Raw genomic sequence first — 23,993 nt, forward strand, 5'->3', positions numbered from 1 at the left:
CACCCTTAACTTCCATTAGAGCCAAAATACAGAGCGGTGACTTGGGGCCGTTTTCACAAAGCCTCCTAAGAGTTGATCCTAGTGACTAAAACGCTTAGAATCAAGACAATTTCTAAGAATTTCTCCTAAGGCCCATATTCACAAACATCCTGACACTCCTCTCAGGAGGCCTGGTCGACCCTGGTCGTTGCTAGGTATGACAACTTTTTTCAGAAGCTGTGATTGGTTAATCCAACAGAATGGAGAAAAAGGTAAATCATAGAATCTAGTCAGACATTATGTAATGTTAATTGGAATATGTGTGATAATATGTAAGACTTACTTTAAAAGTAAAAAGCCTACAAGATGTTTGAAATAACAAGCTCACCTGTGCAGCAGCTTCTTCACATGCTGATCGTTACCTCAGCAGGTAAAGGGTTAATTAGTGATTGGATGAACCTGTGGAGGTAATAGTAGAGGAACTTGGGCCCCTAAAAGTTGAGAGACCCCTACCCGAGGTAGAACAAAGCACAACCATATTTTTTCACAACTTGAACATGTCTAGTTTATGAAACGGATAGTTGTATAAAAATATTTGACTGCAAAATAACTTTTTTTGGATGTTTTATGCATCTTAACAAAAAACGAAAATAGGTCAAATTAGGGCTTCTCCAAAAGGGACAGCTCTAGCCTTATCACATGTATCTCTGGGAATCAGAATCAGAATTTCACCAAATTCGGACAGGATGTTCACAGATAGTTATTAGTTACAATTATGCAAAGTTTTTATCAATACCATTTTAAATTTTTGAATTTTTCACACTTAAACACACATGTAGTTTAGGCGGAAATTGAAAATTGAAACAAAAATTCAAAAGGTATGTATATCAAAGTCTGTCATTTTTTAAGTAAGGACACCAAACATTAAAATATGTCATTTTTATCTTCTTTAGACTGTTATCTCAACATAAAAGCAAGTTATTTGACTTTTCACTTGACCCTATGCTGTCACCAGCCCCTAACAGGAAACTAGTGCAGCCAGGATTTCAGGGCGACATGGTACAATGGGGCTCTATGGATGTGTATGTGGGAGGAGGTGGCCACAAACAATAGATTAAGACTTAACTAGAAGACACAATATAATTGTATTCTGTAATATATATATATAATTAAACATGTTATAGTTATTCCTAATACATTTTGTCTCACATTTTCTATCTTACATATGATTTATATGCTGACACTCAGAGTCAACCTGCTGCTTTCAATAATATTGTCACCTATGACATTGTTTCTATTTCATTCTAAAAAACTTAAAGCATTGTCTTGACATCAGTTGTGAAATACTAATGAACTAAAAAACAGTATTAATATATATAACCTTGAGTTCTTAGAAATTAAATATACTTCATATAGTCTATTTGTATATCGGCTATACAGCCTGTTGTAGTTTTTTAAATGTATTTCAGTCATATAAAGATGGTGTGTAGTCACCATATCTCCTGCTTTTAAGAAGAACCCTAGTTACTCCAGAGGATACACTGGATGAAAACCATCGTCATTACCATCATCATCAATAATAATTAGGTTATGTTGTCTTGATTTGGTTGTGTTGTCTTTGGTTGTGTTGTCTTGATTTGGTTATGTTGTCTTTGGTTGTGGTGTCTTGATTTGGTTATGTTGTCTTGATTTAGTTGTGGTGTCTTGATTTAGTTGTGATGTCTTGATTTAGTTGTGATGTCTTCATTTGGTTGTGGTGTCTTGATTTGGTTATGTTGTCTTGATTTGGTTGTGGTGTCTTGATTTCGTTATGTTGTCTTGATTTGGTTGTGTTGTCTTTGGTTGTGGTGTCTTGATTTGGTTATGGTGTCTTGATTTGGTTGTGGTGTCTTGATTTGGTTATGTTGTCTTGATTTGGTTGTGTTGTCTTTAGTTATGGTGTCTTGATTTGGTTATGTTGTCTTGATTTGCTTGTGTTGTCTTTGGTTGTGGTGTCTTGATTTGGTTGTGGTGTCTTGATTTGGTTGTGGTGTCTTGATTTGGTTATGTTGTCTTGATTTGGTTATGTTGTCCTGATTTGGTTGTGTTATCTTTGTTTGGTTGGTTGACCTTGTTGATGGTTATTTTCTGCAGCAATTGTTTTCTTAAAGCTCCTGGGAGGATTGTTTTGGTTGGTTATGGAGCTCACTTAAACTTATACTGATATCGTGAAATGGTTTACAAAAGCAAACAAGACCTTAAGATAGAATATATTTTCTTCTGTGAAGTTATTCTCATTCGTTACTGCTTTAAGATTCAGAGTTAGGGATACATTTGACGGTTCAAACTTGGCTGAAGGAGATTTTTCATCAGTAAAAACAACTTACACAAGCACAGGACAAGATCAGCAAAGAGATAAGAGGTCAAACTTTGTCTCCAGGGGATGTTTAGTGTGACACAAAGGTTTTTAGTTGTACGATGTTAAGCTCTCAGGTTCACAGCCATATTGTCTTAAGTGGAAATCATCCTTTGTAATTAGAATTTAAAATCAAATGTCATAGAGGTAAAATAAGTGTATAAAGAAGTTTTTTATAACATGTTTGCATGATTGTTATCCTAATTTACCTTACACACATTTACGCCATCATAAGAATTGTTTTGTATTCCAGCTCCATTGGTTGCCTGATAAATCATTCAACAAAAATAGCTATTGTAGCTTTTATTTAACACTTTATCATACTTAGGGTATTATAAAAACTATCCCTTCATCCAGTGTATCCTCTGGAGTAACTAGGGTTCTTCTTAAAAGCAGGAGATATGGTGACTACACACCATCTTTATATGACTGAAATACATTAAAAAAAAACTACAACAGCCTGTATAGCCGATATACAAATAGACTATATGAAGTATATTTAATTTCTAAGAACTCAAGGTTATATATATATCAATACTGTTTTTTAGTTCATTAATATTTCACAACTGATGTCAAGACAATGCTTTAAGTTTTTTAGAATGAAATAGAAACAATGTCATAGGTGACAATATTGTTGAAAGCAGCAGGTTGACTCTGAGTGTCCTCATATAAATCATATGTAAGATAGAAAATATGAGACAAAATGTATTAAGAATAACTATAAAATGTTTAATTATATATATATATTACAGAATACAATTATATTGTGTCTTGTTGTTCAGTCTTAATCAATTGTTTGTGGCCACCTCCTCCCACATACACATCCATAGAGCCCCATTGTACCAGGTCGCCCTGAAATCCTGGCTGCACTAGTTTCCTGTTAGGGGCTGGTGACACCATAGGGTCAAGTGAAAAGTCAAATAACTTGCTTTTATGTTGAGATAATAGTCTAAAGAAGATAAAAAATGACATATTTTAATGTTTGGTGTCCTTACTTAAAAAATGACAGACTTTGATATACATACCTTTTGAATTTTTGTTTCAATTTTCAATTTCCGCCTAAACTACATGTGTGTTTAAGTGTGAAATTCAAAAATTGAAAATGGTATTGATAAAAACTTTGCATAATTGTAACTAATAACTATCTGTGAACATCCTGTCCAAATTTGGTGAAATTCTGATTCTGATTCCCAGAGATACATGTGATAAGGCTAGAGCTGTCCCTTTTGGAGAAGCCCTAATTTGACCTATTTTCGTTTTTTGTTAAGATGCATAAAACATCCAAAAAAAGTTATTTTGCAGTCAAATATTTTTATACAACTATCCGTTTCATAAACTAGACATGTTCAAGTTATGAAAAAATATGGTCGTGCTTTGTTCTACCTCGGGTAGGGGTATCTCGAAAACTAAAGCCTTTTTGGGGGTTTTTGCTCTACTATAACCACATGGAAACAAACCCAACATGTCTCACTTTGTACTGAAAGAAGTCAGACAGATTGAAATGTCTGCATGAATAATTTTAGTCTGTTAAGCCGACTATGATTCAATAATAATATTCTTCATGTAGTGTTTGGAGAACATTTCTCTGTTTCCTCCTCAGCTTGAGAAACTCTTCATCCTGTTAAAAGTCCTCGTCACTCCTCCTAATAGTTTGAGGAGACATTCTTAGAAAATATCCTGATTCTAAGTACTCTTAGTACTTAGGAGGCTTCATGAATACGGCCCTGAGAATATTCTTCACAAAGAATAATATTTTTTAATCAGTCAGGCCGAACCGACTAAAATGACATTTCAATTCATCGCTGACGTTTTTCAGTACAAAGTGAGACTCTCAACTTTTAGGGGCCCAAGTTCCTCTACTATTACCTCCACAGGTGCATCCAATCACTGATTAACCCTTTACCTGCTGAGGTAACGATCAGCATGTGAAGAAGCTGCTCTGAGCATCTGATTTCAAACATCTTGTAGGCGTCATACTTTTAAAGTACGTCTTACAAATGATCACACAGATGCTAATTTCATAGTGTTCATAATTAGACAATGTTTGACTAGATTCTATGATTGACTATTTTTCTCCACTTTTTTTTAGAATAACCAATCACAGCTTCTGAAAAAAACGTGTCATACCTAGCAACGGGATCGACCACGTTTCAGCCCGGTACGGGACGACTTTCCTAGTTTGAGTGCATCCTGAGAGTAAGTGTGAGGTCTCAGTTTGATTTAATGCATCACTCTGCCAAAAACATTTTTAGTGTCTCTGAATGTCAAGAGCTGGTCTCTGAGCTGAAGGACAAAAGGAAGGAAACAATGTGCCATAAACACCTCTGAGTCCCCTGAGATTTGTTTCACCACTCAGCGGAGACCTGGTCTACGGTAAACAGAGTTTAAAGTATGCTAAGCTGTTCTGAAATAAATACAGCTCGCTTTGTTTGAGTGGAAATTAATCCACATGTTTCTCAGGAAGGCCAATGACGCTCCATCAGAGACCCGAGGACAGAAGACAGCTGAGAATGAAAGTCTCCACATGTCCCTGAGGTGATGAGGAGTGTGATCCAGATGGCGGGCTGCCCAACATACAAGTTGCTAAAGTCAAAGGGTTCATGTTTCTCTTGAGGAGGTCTTCAGGCCGACCCTCCAATAAACACCTGATTGAAGGATCTCCTCTCAGTTCAAAGCTGTGCTGACCTGTCTTAATAATGTGAATGTGTGGGAGTTGATGAGAGCTGTATGATTACATTACAGGACAGACATTTTGAAACCTTGAAAGTAGCCGGCTGTCGTAAACACTCTTTATTTTCGAGGGATGAAGCTGAGTCCACTGTGAGGAAAACAGAAGGACGAATCTAAGACCAACAAGTTCACTTTTGAGCTCCTGCGTACGTGAAGGGAGGCGATACGAGTTCCATCTTTACTTTTCATTTTGTTTAAAATCATTTCTGAGCCTCAGACTGCTGGAAGAATTTAATGAAAAGATTAAAAACAAAATCTATGAACATGTAAACGTGTTTAAAATGAGTTTCTAAATGTTTTAATAAGCTTTCTAACTTATCGGCTGATGGGACAGAGAAAGGTTAAAATTAAAAATAGATCTAAGTCCAGTTTCACAGGCCAACCATCACATGAGCGTTATTATAGTCTGCTCCTCCAAATACAGACCCTCCTTTTGTTCATTAGTGGCCTTTGTCTTCTGATTGATTCTGATTGGACGGCAGAGTGTTGAAGCTCCACCTCCTGGACGTATAAAAGGACTGAATCAGAGCGACGAGTCAAGACGGGAACACAGCACCAACAGGTATCAACTTATATCAACATGTTGCTGATTATTGGGTCAGATAATTAAAATAAAACTTTTTTTTCTATTCAGAGACTCGACCACGACAGAAACATCAAAAGAGGAAGCCAGGTAAATATCTGCGAGCTGGTTGATTTTCAAAATAAAAGCAATAAATTAATTTACCTTTTTAATGATGAAGTGAAATGTGTAGAAACCTTTGATCAGGCTTAAAAAGTTAATATTTGTGTCTTACTCTGAAGTTCAGCTTTAATCTTCTGAACGTCATTTAAATGATAAACATGGAAAACTTGATAAACACGTCATGAAACATTCACTGACAGCTGTCAAGATGTCAGGTGACGCCCTCATGGCGGAGTTTGGGGCCGCAGCTTCCTTCCTGAGAAAGTCAGATAAGGAGCGTCTAGAGGCTCAGACTCGAGCTTTCGACATAAAGCGGGAGTGTTTCGTCCCCGACCCGGAGGTGGAATACGTCAAAGCTACTGTCACCAGCAGAGACGGCGGCAAAGCCACCGTGGAGACGGAGTTTGGAAAAGTAAGTTTATTATATAGAATAGAATCATTTATTATTTACTCTCTGACTTTGACAAATCTTCTCAGACTGTCACCCACAAAGAGGAAGACATCCATCCTCAGAACCCACCAAAGTTTGATAAAATCGAGGACATGGCGATGTTCACCTTCCTCCACGAACCTGCCGTGTTGTTTAACCTCAAAGAGCGTTATGCTGCGTGGATGATCTATGTGAGTATTGAACACAGACTCCCAGATCTCTCCTCTTCTTTAAGTGTTAATAAAACAGGGTAATGTTGTCAGACCTACTCCGGGCTGTTCTGTGTGACTGTCAACCCGTACAAATGGCTGCCGGTCTACGACCAGGCGGTCGTCAACGCCTACAGAGGGAAGAAGAGGAGCGAAGCCCCTCCTCATATTTACTCCATTTCTGACAACGCGTACCAGTACATGCTGTCAGGTGTGTTTCTATCGTAATGATCTCACCTGTAATCACTGACACGTCAAAATACTGACGCAAGCCTTCAATCTTACAGACCGAGAGAACCAGTCGATCCTGATCACGTGAGTCCTTTAATCAACCAACCAATCCTTCAAATGAATCCTATAATGCGTCCCGGTTGTGATTCTGGCTCGTGTTGGTCTTCAGCGGAGAATCCGGGGCAGGAAAGACGGTGAACACTAAGAGAGTCATCCAGTACTTTGCCAGCATTGCAGCAGTTTCAGGCAAGAAGGACGCAGCTCAGGAGAAAAAGGTTGGCTTGAAACAGGCGGACATAAATGTTGTAATGACTTTCTGATTAAACTGATCTGTAAACTCTGCAGGGAACCTTAGAGGATCAGATCATCCAGGCCAACCCGGCTCTGGAGGCTTTTGGAAATGCCAAGACCATCCGAAATGACAACTCCTCCAGATTTGTGAGTTTCAGGTTTCTCGCTTTATGATTGGGCTTCTGTTCAGAACCTTTTCCCCCCTTAATGTAACAAAGAATAACACTGTGGACTATTCTAAACATGAAAACATTTAACCCAAAGACGTACTTTATCTTTACATTAACCTTTTGAACGGCCTCATCTTGTTGAGCTTTCATTTCTTCTTTAAGGGTAAATTCATCCGAATCCACTTTGGTGTCAGCGGGAAACTGTCGTCTGCTGACATTGAGACATGTAAGAGCAGGATATGAACTTCTTCATGCAGCAAATGATGCTGTTTTAACTTACAGACATGATTTTACTGTCAAACAGATCTGCTGGAGAAGTCTCGGGTCACTTACCAGCTGAAGGCTGAGAGAGATTATCACATCTTCTACCAGATTCTGTCTCAAAAGAAACCGGAGCTGCTGGGTGAGCTCTGCAGCAAACACAAACACTTTCACCTTTACAAAGGTCACAAACAAACACTGAAACTTTGTCTCCTGTGACAGAAATGCTGCTTATAACGAACAACCCGTACGACTACAGCTTCATCTCCCAAGGAGAGACAACTGTAGCCTCCATCGACGATGCAGAAGAGCTTATCGCTACTGACGTAAGTCGTCCTTTCAAGCATTTAAACATTGACTTTCATCATCCCAGAAATCATTTCAGGCTGTTTGTTTTAAAGGACGCTTTTGATGTCCTTGGCTTCACCCAAGAGGAGAAGAACGGTATTTATAAGATGACGGGGGCCATCATGCATTATGGGAACATGAAGTTCAAGCAGAAGCAGAGAGAAGAGCAGGCAGAGCCTGACGGCACTGAGGGTAACAACACCTCATTTTAAAATCACCAGTTTAAAACATGCAAGCTTTAAAACAAACAATCCTGAATCAATGCTTTTCCAAACAATGGGTGCAAACAGATGTGGACAAAGTTGCATATCTGATGTGTCTGAACTCTGCGGACCTCATCAAGGGTCTGTGTCACCCCAGGGTGAAAGTGGGTAATGAGTGGGTCACCAAAGGCCAAAATGTGCAGCAGGTACGGTTAAAGGATGGAGGTTAACTACATTCAGGTTTGAAGAATAATGATTTTATAGTTATTTATTTTCAGGTGTACTACTCCATCGGTGCACTGTCCAAATCAGTGTACGAGAAAATGTTCCTGTGGATGGTGGTAAGAATCAACCAATCACTGGACACCAAGCAACCTCGCCAGCACTTCATTGGTGTGTTGGACATTGCTGGATTTGAGATCTTTGATGTAAGTTGAAAAGATTCAAATGACGGATGGCTGTAAAGAATACTTCTGTAACTGCTTTCTACATCATCTTCTCAGTTCAACACCTTTGAGCAACTGTGCATTAACTTCACAAACGAGAAGCTTCAGCAGTTCTTCAACCATCACATGTTTGTGTTGGAGCAAGAAGAGTACAAGAAGGAAGGCATCGTGTGGGAGTTCATCGACTTTGGCATGGACTTGGCAGCCTGCATCGAGCTCATTGAGAAAGTAAGTGCACAGTTAATTCTTTATAGACGTAGAGTCTGTAAGAGACACAAGTTTAACCTTATCCACTGCTTCCTGCAGCCCATGGGCATCATGTCCATCCTTGAAGAGGAGTGCATGTTCCCTAAAGCCAGCGACACCACCTTTAAATCCAAACTGTACGACAACCACCTGGGGAAGAGTCCAAACTTCCAGAAGCCCAGAGTGGTTAAAGGGAAACCAGAGGCTCATTTCTCCTTGGTCCACTACGCTGGAATTGTTGATTACAACATCGGCAACTGGCTGGTGAAGAACAAGGACCCTCTGAATGAGACTGTGGTTGGACTGTTTCAGAAGTCCACCCTCAAGCTACTGTCAAACCTGTTTGCTGGATACACTGGTGCAGATGCTGGTGAGGGGTCTTTGATTATAGTCATTTGGCCATAAAGTTAAATATCATCAAAGTAGAATATAAACATGACAGGTATTTATCCACAACATCCCACAACAGCAGATTCAGGAAGTAAGGGTGGAAAGGGAGCAAAGAAGAAAGGTTCTTCCTTCCAGACTGTGTCCGCTCTGCACAGGGTAAAACATGTCCATCTGTTCTTCATCATCATGCCTGTGCATGGAATGTGTTCATGGTTTCTGTCCTGACATACAGGAGAACTTGAACAAACTGATGACCAATCTCCGGTCAACTCACCCCCACTTTGTACGCTGCCTCATCCCCAATGAGACTAAGACTCCGGGGGCCATGGAGAATCCTCTGGTTATGCATCAGCTGCGCTGTAACGGCGTGCTGGAAGGCATCCGGATTTGCAGGAAGGGATTCCCAAACAGGATCCAGTATGGGGACTTCAAACAAAGGCAAGGAATGTGTTTGATTATTTCAGCCTGCTCTGCTGGATTAACTTTATTTTACATGGTAGGAGTAGCAGGAGAAAAAATACAACCATATGATTTTCATTCAGCTTAAGTCCTGTCAGGAGTCCCAGTGTTTGTGTTTTATTTTAAATCACTATTTGAAGATATAAAAAGGAGTATAACATCATGACTGACAGCTCCTCCAGCCATCCCTACAGCACAGCACAGACTCTGACTTCTCTTTTGAACAGCAGGAGGAGGTGGAGACGTGTTGTCCATCTTTATATACAGTCAGTGGTGCTGAACAATCAGATCTCAATGTGTCCTGGATCCCTTCACACCTGTACTGGTCTCATATCTGGCAAACCGAGGGGCGTCCAAAATGGCCATGTGGGGGTGCCTTAAAACCGCCTACCTTCTCTGGTCCAAACAAATCCAGAGCATTCAGGACCAGAATCTAAAGTTAGAAGGAGGACATACTGGCTGCTGCATTGTTGTCAGAGAAGCCAGCACTTCAACATAGCATGTTTCCTTAATGTCTGATCATATAGTAAGCTCACTTTGTCATTTCAGTCTCTACACATCTCACTGATTGGACCTTTACCAAAAGGAGGGTCAATGTGTAGTCTTTTACAATAATGAACTCTTGGACACTTCCACCTTCAGGGACACTTCTCTCAGCACACAGGAGTTGATTGATTTAAAAATGGGGATGTTATTTTTGTATGAATTCAGATATCGTATCCTGAACCCGAATGCTATCCCTGAGGGACAGTTCATCGACAACAAGAAGGCAGCAGAAAAACTTCTGGGCTCGTTGGATATCGACCATGAACAGTATAGACTGGGACACACAAAGGTTGGTTCTATGCCATCAGTAACATGAGGAGCAGGGTTCAGTGTTGGAATAAGTAAATCAGTAAGGACCACTTACGTCAGAGAGAGTTTTACATGCAGTGAGTTTTCTTTGTGTGCGTGGCTTTATTCTGGGACCTCCCTGCTCCTCATCTACCTACATGGAGAGTCCTGAGGCCCCTGAGAGCTGCAGAGACCCACTGAACAAACCAGTGTCACTGACCACAGAAAAGAAATTGATAAGTCAGACACGGCATGAAAAGGTGGAGCTGGGGTGGAGGTGCAGACTGGCTTAGAAAGGCAGGTTTCAATTAGGCAGCTTTTCTGTGATTATTGTAGTCCGTCGACATTCATTTAAGCTCACGACTACAAACTGAGATCAATCAATCAATCAATTTTTATTTGTATAGCGTCAACTCATAACAAGTGTTATCTCGAGATACTTTACAAGAAGCAGGTAAAATACCTTACTCTTTGTCTGTTAACATTACAAAAGAGCGGGTAAAAATACCTTACTCATTGTTATGTTACAAAAAGCAGGTAAAAGACCTTACTTATTGCTTATTATGTTACAAAGATCCGGCCTATCCATCATGAGCACTTTAGCAAAGCAGCAAAAGTTACAGTGGTAAGAAAAAACTGTCTTATTAAAAGGCAGAAATCTTCGGCCAGATCCCCGGCTCATGACGAAACAGTCTTCACAGGCCTAGACTGCGCCGGGCTTGGAAAGGGATAGGGGGAGAGATGGGATAAGATGCAGGAAGAGGGATAGAGAGCAAGGGGGTGGGGGGAGGTAGACCGTCCATCAGCAATCCGGTGGGGAGGGGAGGGGGTGTGGGGGGGTTGTTCTGGCAGATGAGATGAGAGCTTTAGGATGTGGTTTGATATTTAATGGGGACCCCTGAACTCCCACTAAACTGTGCTGGGAGAGTTTATAATGAAATGAATATGGTTTTGTTTAGGTGTTCTTCAAAGCCGGTCTGCTCGGTGTTCTCGAGGAGATGAGAGACGACCGGCTCGCACTCATCATCACTGGAATTCAAGCTCGGTCCAGAGGATTACTGGCTAGGATTGAGTTTCAGAAGATTGTTGAACGCAGGTTTGTGCATAACATTAAAAATTGTTTTTTAAAAGAGACATGCTACAGTAACTCAGATTTAAAGCTCCTGACGGTGTCTCCAGGGATGCTATACTGGTGATCCAGTGGAACGTGCGTGCCTTCATGGGGGTCAAGAATTGGCCCTGGATGAAGATGTTCTTCAAGATCAAACCTCTGCTGAAGTCAGCCGAGACCGAGAAAGAGATGGCAAACATGAAGGAGGAGTTTATGAAGCTGAAAGATGCGTATGCAAAAGCTGAGGCACGCAAGAAAGAGCTGGAAGAAAAAATGGTGACCCTTCTCCAAGAGAAGAATGACCTTCAGCTCCAAGTCCAGTCTGTAAGACCAGTCATCCAGTTTACATCAACTTACCACTGTATATCAACAAAAGAACCATAATTAACCCAATCTTCTGTCTGCAGGAACAAGATAATCTTGCAGATGCTGAGGAGCGCTGTGAGGGTCTGATCAAGAGTAAGATCCAGCTGGAGGCCAAAACCAAAGAGCTGACGGAGAGGCTGGAGGATGAGGAGGAGATGAATTCAGAACTGACAGCCAAAAAGAGAAAGCTGGAGGACGAGTGTTCAGAACTGAAAAAGGACATCGACGACCTGGAGCTGACTCTGGCTAAAGTGGAGAAAGAGAAGCATGCCACAGAGAACAAGGTAACGAGCAGCTATAATCTAGATTGAATGATCACCATGGTTCTGATCTCTGTGTTATCTCTGTGAAGATGACCTCCTCAGATGTAAGTCATTTCAGCAACTTTCAGTTTATCTGTTTTGTTGTTATGGCCACACAACTTTTCACTGCACACTTAGATTCACTGTAAACATCCTGGTTTGCTATTGATGATGATCTCAGGTTAAAAACCTGACAGAGGAGATGGCTGCTCTGGAAGAAATAATCGCTAAGCTGACCAAAGAGAAAAAAGCTCTTCAGGAGGCTCACCAGCAAACACTGGACGACCTGCAAAGCGAGGAGGACAAAGTCAACTCTCTGACCAAGGCCAAGGCCAAACTGGAGCAGCAGGTTGATGATGTGAGTAAAATGTTGTTTCGGACAAAGTCTGGAGATGTCAGCACTTACAGACTAAACATTTGTCATGTTCATCATGTTAGCTCGAAGGATCGTTGGAACAAGAGAAGAAAGTGAGGATGGACCTGGAAAGAGCCAAAAGAAAACTGGAAGGGGACTTAAAGTTAACCCAAGAAAATGTGATGGATCTGGAAAATGACAAGCAGCAACTGGAAGACAAACTCAAAAAGTTAAGCTAATGTTTCTACATTCACAAACAATGCCCGACCCATAACAGTGTATTAATAAAGTCCACCATTGTGTCATTAAACACAGAAAAGACTTTGAAATCAGCCAGCTGCTGAGTAAGATTGAGGATGAACAAGCGATGGGCGCACAGCTTCAGAAGAAACTGAAGGAGTTACAGGTAGCTGCAGGTTGCTTTGTTTTATGATGTCATCATTACGGGACTCCTCTCTAAATGTATGTCTTTGAAAACATTCATGAAGGCTCGCATTGAAGAGCTGGAGGAAGAGTTGGAAGCAGAGCGAGCTGCACGAGCCAAAGTGGAGAAACAGAGAGCCGACCTCGCCCGAGAGCTGGAGGAGATCAGCGAACGACTGGAGGAGGCCGGAGGAGCGACCGCCGCCCAGATCGAGATGAACAAGAAGAGGGAGGCGGAGTTTCAGAAGATGCGAAGAGACCTTGAAGAGGCTACTCTTCAGCATGAAGCCACTGCTGCGACCCTGAGGAAGAAGAACGCAGACAGTGTGGCTGACCTGGGAGAGCAGATCGACAACCTGCAGAGAGTCAAACAGAAGCTGGAGAAGGACAAGAGCGAGCTCAGGATGGAGCTCGACGACGTCGTCTCCAACATGGAGCAGATCATCAAAGTGAAAGTAAGTCCTCAACAAATCCATAAAGTGCTGAGAACTATGGACTCTAACCAATAAGCCGTATGCTCTCATTACCTTTAGGCAGATAAGGGAAATATTTTGTGCTAAGCTAAGCTAACTGGTTGCTGATTTGACCATCATATTACCTAAACTGACATAAGAAAAGGAGCAGAGTAATATTTTCATCATATAATCATATTCTTACTTAAAAGACTGATGCTAAGCTAACATTTTTGGCTATTCAGTTTGAGCAAACAGCTCGTGAAAATTAAGTCCCTGAACTGCAGTTTTCAATGGATGTTATCGCGGCATGATAATATAGTTCACACACAAAGACTGACAGCTATGCTAAGCTAGCAGGCTCCATAGTGCACACACAGACTGACAGCTAAGCTAACAGGTTCCACAGTGCAAACATAGACTGATAGCTAAGCTAACAGGCTCCACAGTGCACACACACAGACTGACCACTAAGCTAAGCTAGCAGGTTCCAGAGTTCACAGACTGACAGTGAAGTATAACTTCTGGACTTATTGGCCTCTAACACAGAATCTAATATTTGGGTCTACATCAGGTCTACATTGTGTTTACTTACTAATTTATTGATCTTAGGCCAACCTGGAGAAAATGTGCCGCAGTCTGGAGGATCAAACGTCCGAATTCAAAACCAAAGCAGAGGAAGGCCAGCGCAGCATAAACGACCTGACCATGCAGAAAGCAAAGCTCCAAACTGAGAATGGTGAATCTGTTTGATTTGGTTATTTAACAGGCTCGAGGATTAAATCTGCAGGCGTTACCTTTTATAAGAACAAACACCTTTGATCTCCAGGTGAGTTTGCCAGGCAGCTGGAGGAGAAGGACTCGTTGGTGTCTCAGCTGACTCGAGGGAAGCAGTCGTACACGCAGCAGATCGAAGATCTGAAGAGACAACTAGAGGAGGAAGTCAAGGTCTGTCTTTAAAACCCCTCATGTTAAAATCCAAAGCTCAGAATCGTCTTGAAAGAATGACGTGGTCTCGTGTTTCTTACCTGAAGGCCAAGAATGCACTCGCCCACGCCGTGCAGTCTGCCCGCCATGACTGTGATTTATTAAGAGAGCAGTTTGAGGAGGAGCAGGAAGCCAAAGCTGAGCTCCAACGCAGCATGTCCAAGGCAAACTCAGAGGTGGCTCAGTGGAGAACAAAGTACGAAACAGATGCCATCCAGAGGACCGAGGAGCTGGAAGAAGCTAAGTACGGAGTCACTAAGTTAGAGAACCAAAAAGACAAAAACATCTCTCGTCAGACAATCCCTTGATTCACCTTGGTCTTTGTATTTGTATTGTGAGTAATGATTGGACGCTTTTTGTGCTCTCAGGAAAAAGCTAGCCCAGCGTTTACAGGATGCAGAGGAAGCAGTTGAAGCAGCTAATGCTAAATGTTCCTCCCTGGAGAAAACCAAACACCGACTTCAGGGAGAGATCGAAGATCTCATGGTGGACGTGGAGAGATCCAATGCTGCCGCTGCAGCTCTGGACAAGAAACAAAGAAACTTTGACAAGGTGGGGACCCATGAACAGACGTTTGACCAAATCAAAGATATCACTAAAGTAAGAATGGCTTCTTAATGATGATAACTTGAAACAGGTCCTGGCTGAGTGGAAGCAGAAGTATGAGGAGAGTCAGACTGAGCTGGAAGGCTCCCAGAAAGAGTCTCGATCTCTGAGCACCGAGCTCTTCAAACTGAAGAACTCTTATGAAGAATCTCTGGATCATCTGGAGACCATGAAACGAGAGAACAAGAATCTCCAAGGTAAGGAGATAAGACACAACCAGTCTGTCAACATACAACGACGACATCATTAACAGAGTGTCATTAATAAAATACATTAAAATACTTAAATCAGAGGAAATTTCTGATCTGACCGAGCAACTTGGAGAGGGCGGAAAGACCATCCACGAGCTGGAGAAGATCCGTAAGCAGCTGGAGCAGGAGAAGGCTGAGATCCAGTCGGCTCTGGAGGAGGCTGAGGTGAAACTCAGGCTGAGGTCTGCGTTCTTCAATTTCTTCCTGAAGCTTTGAAGGAAACATCTATTGATGTGTTTGTAACAGGGTTCACTGGAGCACGAGGAAGGTAAGATCCTGCGAGCTCAGCTGGAGTTCAACCAGGTGAAGGCTGACTTGGAGAGAAAGGTGGTGGAGAAGGATGAGGAGATGGAGCAGGCGAAGCGTAACCATCAGAGAGTGGCAGACACTCTGCAGAGCTCCCTGGAGGCGGAGACTCGCAGCAGAAACGAGGCTCTGAGGCTGAAAAAGAAGATGGAGGGAGACCTGAATGAGATGGAGATCCAGCTGAGTCAGGCCAACAGACAGGCGGCCGAGGCTCAGAAACAGCTGAAGGGACTCCACGCTCACCTGAAGGTACAACACCTTCAAATATAGAGACAGGTTGTTTGATATCCATTACTTCCTCTGTAAATCCAATCACTGGATCTGTGTGGTCAGGACTCTCAGCTGCAGCTGGACGACATTCTGCGAGGGAATGATGACCTGAAGGAGAACATCGCCATCGTGGAACGGAGGAACAACCTGCTGCAGGCTGAAGTGGATGAGCTCCGGTCTCTGGTGGAGCAGACGGAGAGAGCTCGTAAACTGGCTGAGCAGGAGCTGCTGGATGTCAGTGAGAGAGTTCAGCTGCTGCACTCTCAGGTACGTCAAACGATTACACTTCAAGAATATTAGAAAGAATGAATGTCACACTTCAACTGTGATTTTGTCCAGAACACCAGCCTGCTGAACCAGAAGAAGAAGCTGGAGAGCGACACTGCTCAGCTTCAGAATGAGGTGGAGGAGGCGGTGCAGGAGTGCAGGAACGCTGAGGAGAAGGCGAAGAAGGCAGTAACTGATGCCGCCATGATGGCGGAGGAGCTGAAGAAGGAGCAGGACACCAGCGCTCACCTGGAGAGGATGAAGAAAAACATGGAACAAACCATCAAAGACCTGCAGCACCGTCTGGACGAAGCTGAGCAAATCGCCCTGAAAGGTGGCAAGAAGCAAGTCCAGAAGCTGGAGGCCAGGGTGAATATTCAACTTCACATACATCACTTTGTAATTCAATACAACCCGTCACATCTCTGACTTTTGTTTTCAGGTGAGAGAGCTGGAGAACGAGGTCGATATGGAGCAAAGGAGAGGAAGTGAGTCAGTGAAAGGTGTTCGTAAGTACGAGAGACGCATCAAAGAGCTCACCTACCAGGTAAACATCACCAATGTAATGAATGATAACACGAGCCGACAGCTTTAACAATGTGAATGTGCTCAAACACAGACGGAGGAGGATAAGAAGAATCTGAGCCGTCTGCAGAACCTGGTGGAGAAACTGCAGCTGAAGGTGAAGGCCTACAAACGAGCTGCTGAGGAAGCTGTGAGTGAAACACCTTCACCTGCGTTCAGCCAAACGTTTCCTTTGAGCGTGGCTTCATAGACTCTGTAACAGCCGCCCACACTTTCACCTTTCTTCTGCAGGAGGAACATTCGAATGCAAACCTGGGAAAGATGAGAAAGCTGCAGCACGAGTTGGAAGAAGCCGAGGAGCGAGCCGACATCGCAGAGTCTCAGGTCAACAAGCTGAGAGTGAAGAGCCGCGACTCCGGTGCCAAGGTAACCCTTACCCACTTATATATATATTGAAATATATATTTATCAATATATAAACATCTGTCAAAGTATCTAAACATCGAGACTCAGCAGCAGAGCCCTTGTTTTGAAACCATCTTGAATAATTATTCATGTGACTTTGTCTTTGCTCAGAAAGTTCACGATGAAGAGTGAAGAAGCCTGAAACAGGATCTTCAGACATCTTTGTTTTTAGATGTAGTCAAAATGTAGTTCTTTAGTTTCTTTATTCTTCATGCAACATGAGCGAATAAAGATTTACTGCATCACTGTGGTTTCCTGTCTTAATGACTTCCTGTGTAAGTGACTTCCTGTCTAAGTGACTTCCTGTCTTAGGGTGTGTTCGAATTGTCTTTTTTGTTTTGGAGCGTTCCTCAGTGAGTGAAATGACCCGGAAGCATTTGAGTGGCGGCCATGATAAGAGCCGTTTGAATTCTCTAAAAGCTAAGGAAAGGTGGGTCAATGCTTCCTTTATAACCTCCTTTAGCTTAGGATACACTGGACCATCCTTTACCAAAGGAGATGAGATATGCCATCCCACAATTCCTTGTGGCCGCAACATTTAAAGCGAGTCGCGCATCCGACCGTTCACGAAAATTACCGACGATCGTAAATATGATGTCAGCTCATGGCTCTGTGAGGAGGATGGCTCTGTGAGTATCGCGAGACGTAGCATCGAGGTGAGCTCCAACATGGCGACGTGCAATCACTGAGACCAAGAAAACAAAACACCGGGATTCTTTTTTACCAACAAAACACATTCTACATCCCAGATCGTACAGCATAAACCGGAATACTTCTTCTCTCACATGCGGGAGGATATAGCCGACCTGGAAGCCTACATCGACCACTTTTACAGCAAACAGAACATGGATTCAGCTACCGACACTCCACAACAAGACCCCTCAAACCCAAACAAATGGAAAAAAACTTCATCCACGGACACCAGTTATCTCCAGACTACCGACATTGAGGTCAGTGTACTCCAATCAATAAATAACAAACTCGATCTACTGGTTACATTACATGACGAAATAAAAGAGCTCCACGCCAGCCTGGAATATGCATACAACCACATTGAAAAACTTGAAATGTCAAATAACTCACTTCAAACCTCTGTCAGCTCACTTACCGAAAAAATTAACTCCGTCACAAAAGACAACAAAATCATGAAAGAAACTATCCTGGACAATCAAACTAGAAGCATGCGCGACAACCTGATCTTCTCCGGCATTCCCGAACATACAAAGAGGTGTATCCATACTGATCCACAAGAAAATATCACTAACTAATTCCTCCACCATCATTGACCCAGAAGGAAGATACATCATCTTAAACACGTCCATTAACAATACTAATTTTACTATTGCAAATATTTATGGACCCAACACAGATGAACCTTCCTTCTTTCATAGATTCTTCACATCATTACATAACTTCACAAACTCAAAAATAGTAATCGGAGGCGACTTTAATACAGTCCTCAACCCCACAATAGACCGCTCAGGAACTGGAAGCAGAAAATGGAAATCCACAGAAACAATAATACAATACATGGAGGAGCTTGGACTTGGTGACAGTTGGCGACTTAAGAGCCTAACAGCAAAAGAATTCACATATTTCTCACCACTCCATCACTCTTTCTCCCGTATAGATTTTTTTCTCATAAGTAAATCAGTCATACAGGACATAACAGATACCTCAATCCATCCGATTATAATAAGTGACCACGCTCCCTCCTCTCCTTACATCTAAACAGCAAGCAACTCCATAAACAACCAACCAGATGGCAATTCAATCTCTCACTACTAAAAGATCCAAATTTTGACACAGCCATAAAGGAAGAGTGGGCATCCTTCATTGACATTAATGACACTCAAAATAACCATCACTTATCTGGGAAACCGCAAAAACAGTTATTTGAGGCAAAATCATTTCATACTCATCTTACAAAAAGAAAACAGAGATAGCACATGAGCACAACCTAGAGCTTAAAATTAAATAAACAGAAACGATCTATGCACAAACGCCAACAGAAGAGAATCTAAATAAACTTAGGAAATATAAATTAGAAATGTCAGACATAATAAATGAAAAAACACAATTTCTAATCCAACAACTCAAACACAAGCACTATGACTATAGCAACAAATCAGGAAAATATCTCGCAAATCAGCTACAGCAAAAAAAGGAAAAAAAATACCATCCCAGCTATACAAAACCCAGCCGGGAAGCTTCTCATATCACCAGATGAAATTACAAACACCTTTAAAAACTTCTACCAACAGCTGTACACATCAGACACAGAACCCAATTCAAAAGACATATATGAATTCCTTGATAAACTAGACATACCAACCTTAACAAAAACTCAAGCAGAAGCATTAGACAAACCACTCACAAAAGAAAAATTCTATTCAGCACTAAAGTTAATTCCCCCTAACAAAGCACCAGGACCTGATGGCTTCCCCGCTGAGTTTTATAAACATTTCTGGTCAACCATTTCACCACTATTCATCAGAATGACAGAAGATCTAATAAATTCCGGAAAAATCCCTTCACATATGAACACCGCCAACATCTCAGTAATATTTAAACCAGATAAAGATCCTACCCTCACCTCCAGTTACCGCCCAATATCCCTAGTAGTAGCAGCGGCGCACGAGTGGTCGCATGTTACAGCAGCTCCTGCCCGTAACGGGTTTTTTCCTTATTTTTTATTATTCTAGCTCTTTTTTCTAGCTTCTTTTTTCGTTTATTACTTCCATAATCCACTACCACAAGATGGACACAACTCTTGTTGAGTTTGCGCTGGTATTTCTACTGTTTTTCACTCTACTGTTTACATCTGGGACCGCGGAGGTCTTGTGCAGCAGTGGCTCTATTGTTTACACCCGCGATCAGCTGTTAGCCCTCCGTAGCACTGCGAAGCTAACCGGCGAAAGACCCGATGTTCCCCGCGAGCTGAGGAGACGGAGACAGGGTTGCCGTGCGGGGGTAAAGTGCCGCAACAGGAGGAGATGTTTCAAACCCGTCCTTCCCTCGGTCATCACGGGGAATGTAAGATCTCTTCCCAATAAGATGGACGAGCTAGCGGTGCTAACCCGGCATCAGAGGGAATATCGGGAATGTAGCCTAATGCTATTCACGGAGACCTGGCTAACGGAGTTAACACCGGACTCAAATGCTAAGCTGGATGGTTTTCAGCTGATGCGGGCTGACAGGACAAAGGAGAGCGGTAAGAGGAAGGGAGGAGGGCTGGCGGTGTTTGTGAACAATTGATGGTGTAATCCGGGGCACATCACTATCAAAGAACAACTCTGCAGTAAGGACATTGAAGTGCTAGCTGTTAGCATGAGACCTTACTATCTGCCGCGGGAATTCTCGCATGTTATCGCGATAGCTGCATATGTTCCCCCGTCTGCTAATGCAAGCTCGGCGTGTGATGTCCTGCACTCATTAACAAACAGGCTGCAGACACAGCACCCAGAGGCCCTCTTCCTTATTACTGGGGACTTTAATCATGCCTCTCCTTCCTCTACCCTGCCCACCTTCACACAATATGTCACCTGCCACACCAGAGACAATAAAATACTGGACCTTTTCTATGCCAACACCAAGGAGGCATACACCTCATCTCCTCTCCCTCCCCTTGGAAGATCAGATCACAACCTGGTGTACCTCCTGCCTGTGTACAAACCTCTGGTACACCAACCAGCTGTCACCCGCACTGTTAAAAGATGGTCCGATGAGACGGAAGAGGCTCTTAAGGAGTGTTTTGAGACAACTGCGTGGAAAGTGTTCTGTGATGACCATGGGGAGAACATTGACAGTCTCACACACTGTATTACAGACTATATTAATTTCTGGATGGATCACACCGTACCCACCAGGACTGTACGTTGTTTTGTCAACAGCAAACCGTGGATTACTCCTGAAATAAAGGAATGGGTGAATGACCTGAACACTTTCTTCAACAGATTTGAACAGCCATCCACCCCTCCCCCTACCCATTCCACTCTGCTGCAACGACCACCGTCTGCCCCCGCTGCTGACTGCACAACCCCCACCTCACCCCCTGCACATCACTCTCTGCTCCCCCCATCGTCCGGTGCCAAAGATCTCCCGCCCCAAGGACTTCAACCACTACAGGCCAGTGGCACTGACGTCACACCTGATGAAGACCTTGGAGAGGTTGGTCCTTCACCATCTGCGCCCCCTGGTGAGCTCATCAATGGACCCACTGCAGTTCGCCTATCAGCCAGGCATCGGGGTGGATGGTGCTGTCATCTACAGTGGAGGAAATAATTATTTGATCCCCTGCTGATTTTGTAAATTTGCCCGATCTCAAATAAGTGAGAGGGCTATAATTTTTATGGTACTTTTATTTTAACAAACAGAGACAGAATATATAAAAAAAGTCCAGAAAAAAACATTACATAAAATTCATTTGCATATGATCGAATGAAATAAGTATTTGATCCCCAATCAAATCATCACTTACATGACTTAGTACTTGGTGGAGTAACCCTTGTGGCAAGCACAGAAGTCAGACGATTGTTGTAGTTGGTCACGAGGTTTGCACACATCTCAGGAGGGATTTTGGTCCACTCCTCTTTACAGATCCTCTCCAAATTCTGAAAGTTTCGAGGCTGTTGCTTTGCAACTCAAACTTTCAGCTCCCTCCACAAATTTTTTATAGGATTAAGGTCTGGAGACTGGCTTGGCCACTCCATGACCTTAATGTGCTTCTTCTTCAGCCACTCCTTTGTTGCCTTGGCTGTATGTTTCGGGTTGTTATCATGCTGGAAGACCTTGCGGGCACTGAAGGATTTCAATCCATTACGGCACAGTGTGTTACCAATGTTTTTCTTGGTGACTGTGGTCCCTTGAGATCATTACAAAGCTCCTCCCATGTAGTTCTGGGCTGATCCCTCACCCTTCTCATGATCATCCTTACCCCACAAGGTGAGATCTTGCATGGAGCTCCAGACCGACGGTGATTGATGGTTATTTTATATTTCTTCCATTTTCTTATAATTGCACCAACAGTTTCTCCTTCTCACCAATCTTCCTGCTGATGGTCTTGTAGCCCAGTCCAGCCTTGTGCAGGTCTACAATCTTGTCCCTGATGTCCTTTGAAAGTTCTTTGGTCTTGCCCATGGTGGTGGAGTGGTTGGAAAGGAAGAGATTGATTCTGTATGTGTCTTTTTTACCCATAACGAGCAGTGATTGGGAGTACTTTCTTAAAGTGACAGGACTAATCTGAGTGCCTCCCGGGCACATCTCTCGTGTTGGTTTGTAGGGGATCAAATACTTATTTCCTTCAATCAAATGCAAATGAATTTATAACTTTATACAATGTTTTTTTTCTGGACTTTTTTTTTATATTCTGTCTCTGTTTGTTAAAATAAAGGTACCATGAAAATCATAGACCGCTCACTTCTTTGTAATTGGTCAAACTTACAAAATCAGCAGGGGATCAAATAATTATTTCCTCCACTGTACCTCATGCAGAGATCTCTCTCACACCTGGGCACTGTGAGGATCATGTTCTATGATTTTTCCAGTGCTTTCAACACCATACAGCCCATGCTTCTGAGGGACAAGCTGGAACACACAGGAGTCGACCTGCACCTCACATCCTAGCTCCTGGACTATCTGACCAACCGGCCACAGTTTGTGAGGACACGGGACTGTGTGTCTGACCGTGTCTATCAGATCCATGTTGAAGTAGGTTCACGTCATATATTTAGACAAACATTTCTATCAGATTCATGTTGAGATGAAAATCATACCATCTGGGAACATCCTCAGTTAATCCCATCCTGTAGGTGAACAAAACCATGTTATACAGTCAGCATTCTTAATAAGACCTATTAATAAAGTAGGAAAATAAATTGGTGTCTTTAAATAACACCTTCTATAGCTAATATCAAAGAGTATGCTTTATAACACGTCTAAATGTATAATTATGAAGGTTACGTATTCATGGATATTTTAGATTCTACACTAGATAGCAATAGCGCTGTGACGGGGTCCTCTGGCAATCCACCCGAAACTTAAAAACAGGCGTAGTCGCAGACTGTAAGTGAAGTGGTTTTATTTTTGCCGGCCTCCCAAAGTGCAGTGATAGATATTTACAAAAAATGCAAAAATGCAAAAACAGGGAAAAAAAGGATGTTTAGACTAGTTACACTATTTACAAAACAAAAGTTGTCCAAAAACAAAATCCAAACAAACAGCAAACAAACTGTACTTCCAAAAAAAATAAACTCTCTGCTGTAACATGTTACCTTCCCTGTAACCATCCTAGACTGCTTGAAAGCAGCAAGCAGCTCTCTTTTAAACACAAGAAGCCCCTCCCACTGGGCGTTATAAATTGCCTAACATTTTTAAAGAAACACATTATTCCATGAATGAGCAATTTACACTCTGTTAAATTAACATGGTTCACTCACCCCTAAATTACCCATTCTCATCCCTATTTTAGTACCACCACTGTACTGTATTGGTGGCGAAACTTTCAACACAAACATTTAATTAATCAATCAATCATGTGATCACCTATGCGCGCTCCATCCACCTATTTAGTATGCGGAAATGGGCCGCCTCTGTTTGTAACCAACGGGACACCGCGGAGCGCATATGCAACGCACCAACGGTAATACCACTCTGAATCTGTATATATATATATATATATATGTATGATACAAAAAATAGCACTTCCAAGTGTGCACCCTTAATCGCGCTATGAAACTGAGAGGGAAAGGAGGATGATGGTGTGATTTACTGAATGATTATAGGCGCACTGGCAGAGGGAAAAGTTTGGCGGATGTGTGTGTGTCAGCGTGTGTCAGCGTGTGTCAGCGTGTGTGTTGGCGTGTGCGCTGACTGCAGTCAGTAACGGAGCCGCTCCGTCACAAGCGCTCCACGTCAAATTCCTATTAAAACTAATATAACTCTTATTCCTATTCTGAAAATCAGATTTTGAGTTTAAAAAGATGATTATAATACATTCAAT

At 42.4% G+C, this 23,993-nt stretch overlaps 1 protein-coding gene across 1 annotated transcript; it reads left to right on the forward strand.

The window, feature by feature from the left end:
* The first annotated feature begins 5,997 nt into the window (after positions 1-5,997).
* On the forward strand, positions 5,998-17,231 carry LOC132994270 (myosin-6-like). Its single transcript, XM_061064511.1, has 37 exons — positions 5,998-6,201; positions 6,267-6,410; positions 6,483-6,639; positions 6,716-6,743; positions 6,829-6,934; positions 7,005-7,097; positions 7,283-7,346; positions 7,425-7,523; positions 7,604-7,707; positions 7,783-7,921; positions 8,020-8,138; positions 8,211-8,360; positions 8,436-8,606; positions 8,685-8,994; positions 9,094-9,170; positions 9,247-9,452; positions 10,185-10,308; positions 11,267-11,403; positions 11,487-11,742; positions 11,826-12,068; positions 12,268-12,444; positions 12,525-12,670; positions 12,757-12,847; positions 12,930-13,319; positions 13,929-14,055; positions 14,146-14,264; positions 14,351-14,547; positions 14,672-14,855; positions 14,941-15,106; positions 15,201-15,325; positions 15,407-15,715; positions 15,800-16,003; positions 16,076-16,372; positions 16,446-16,550; positions 16,623-16,718; positions 16,820-16,954; positions 17,105-17,231. Exons 1-37 carry the CDS (start codon positions 5,998-6,000, stop codon positions 17,123-17,125), a joined length of 5,820 nt encoding a protein of 1,939 aa, XP_060920494.1. The 3' UTR covers positions 17,126-17,231.
* The last annotated feature ends 6,762 nt before the right edge of the window (positions 17,232-23,993 follow it).

This window comes from Labrus mixtus, chromosome 19, assembly GCF_963584025.1.
Source record: "Labrus mixtus chromosome 19, fLabMix1.1, whole genome shotgun sequence".
Taxonomy (NCBI): Eukaryota; Metazoa; Chordata; class Actinopteri; order Labriformes; family Labridae; genus Labrus; species Labrus mixtus.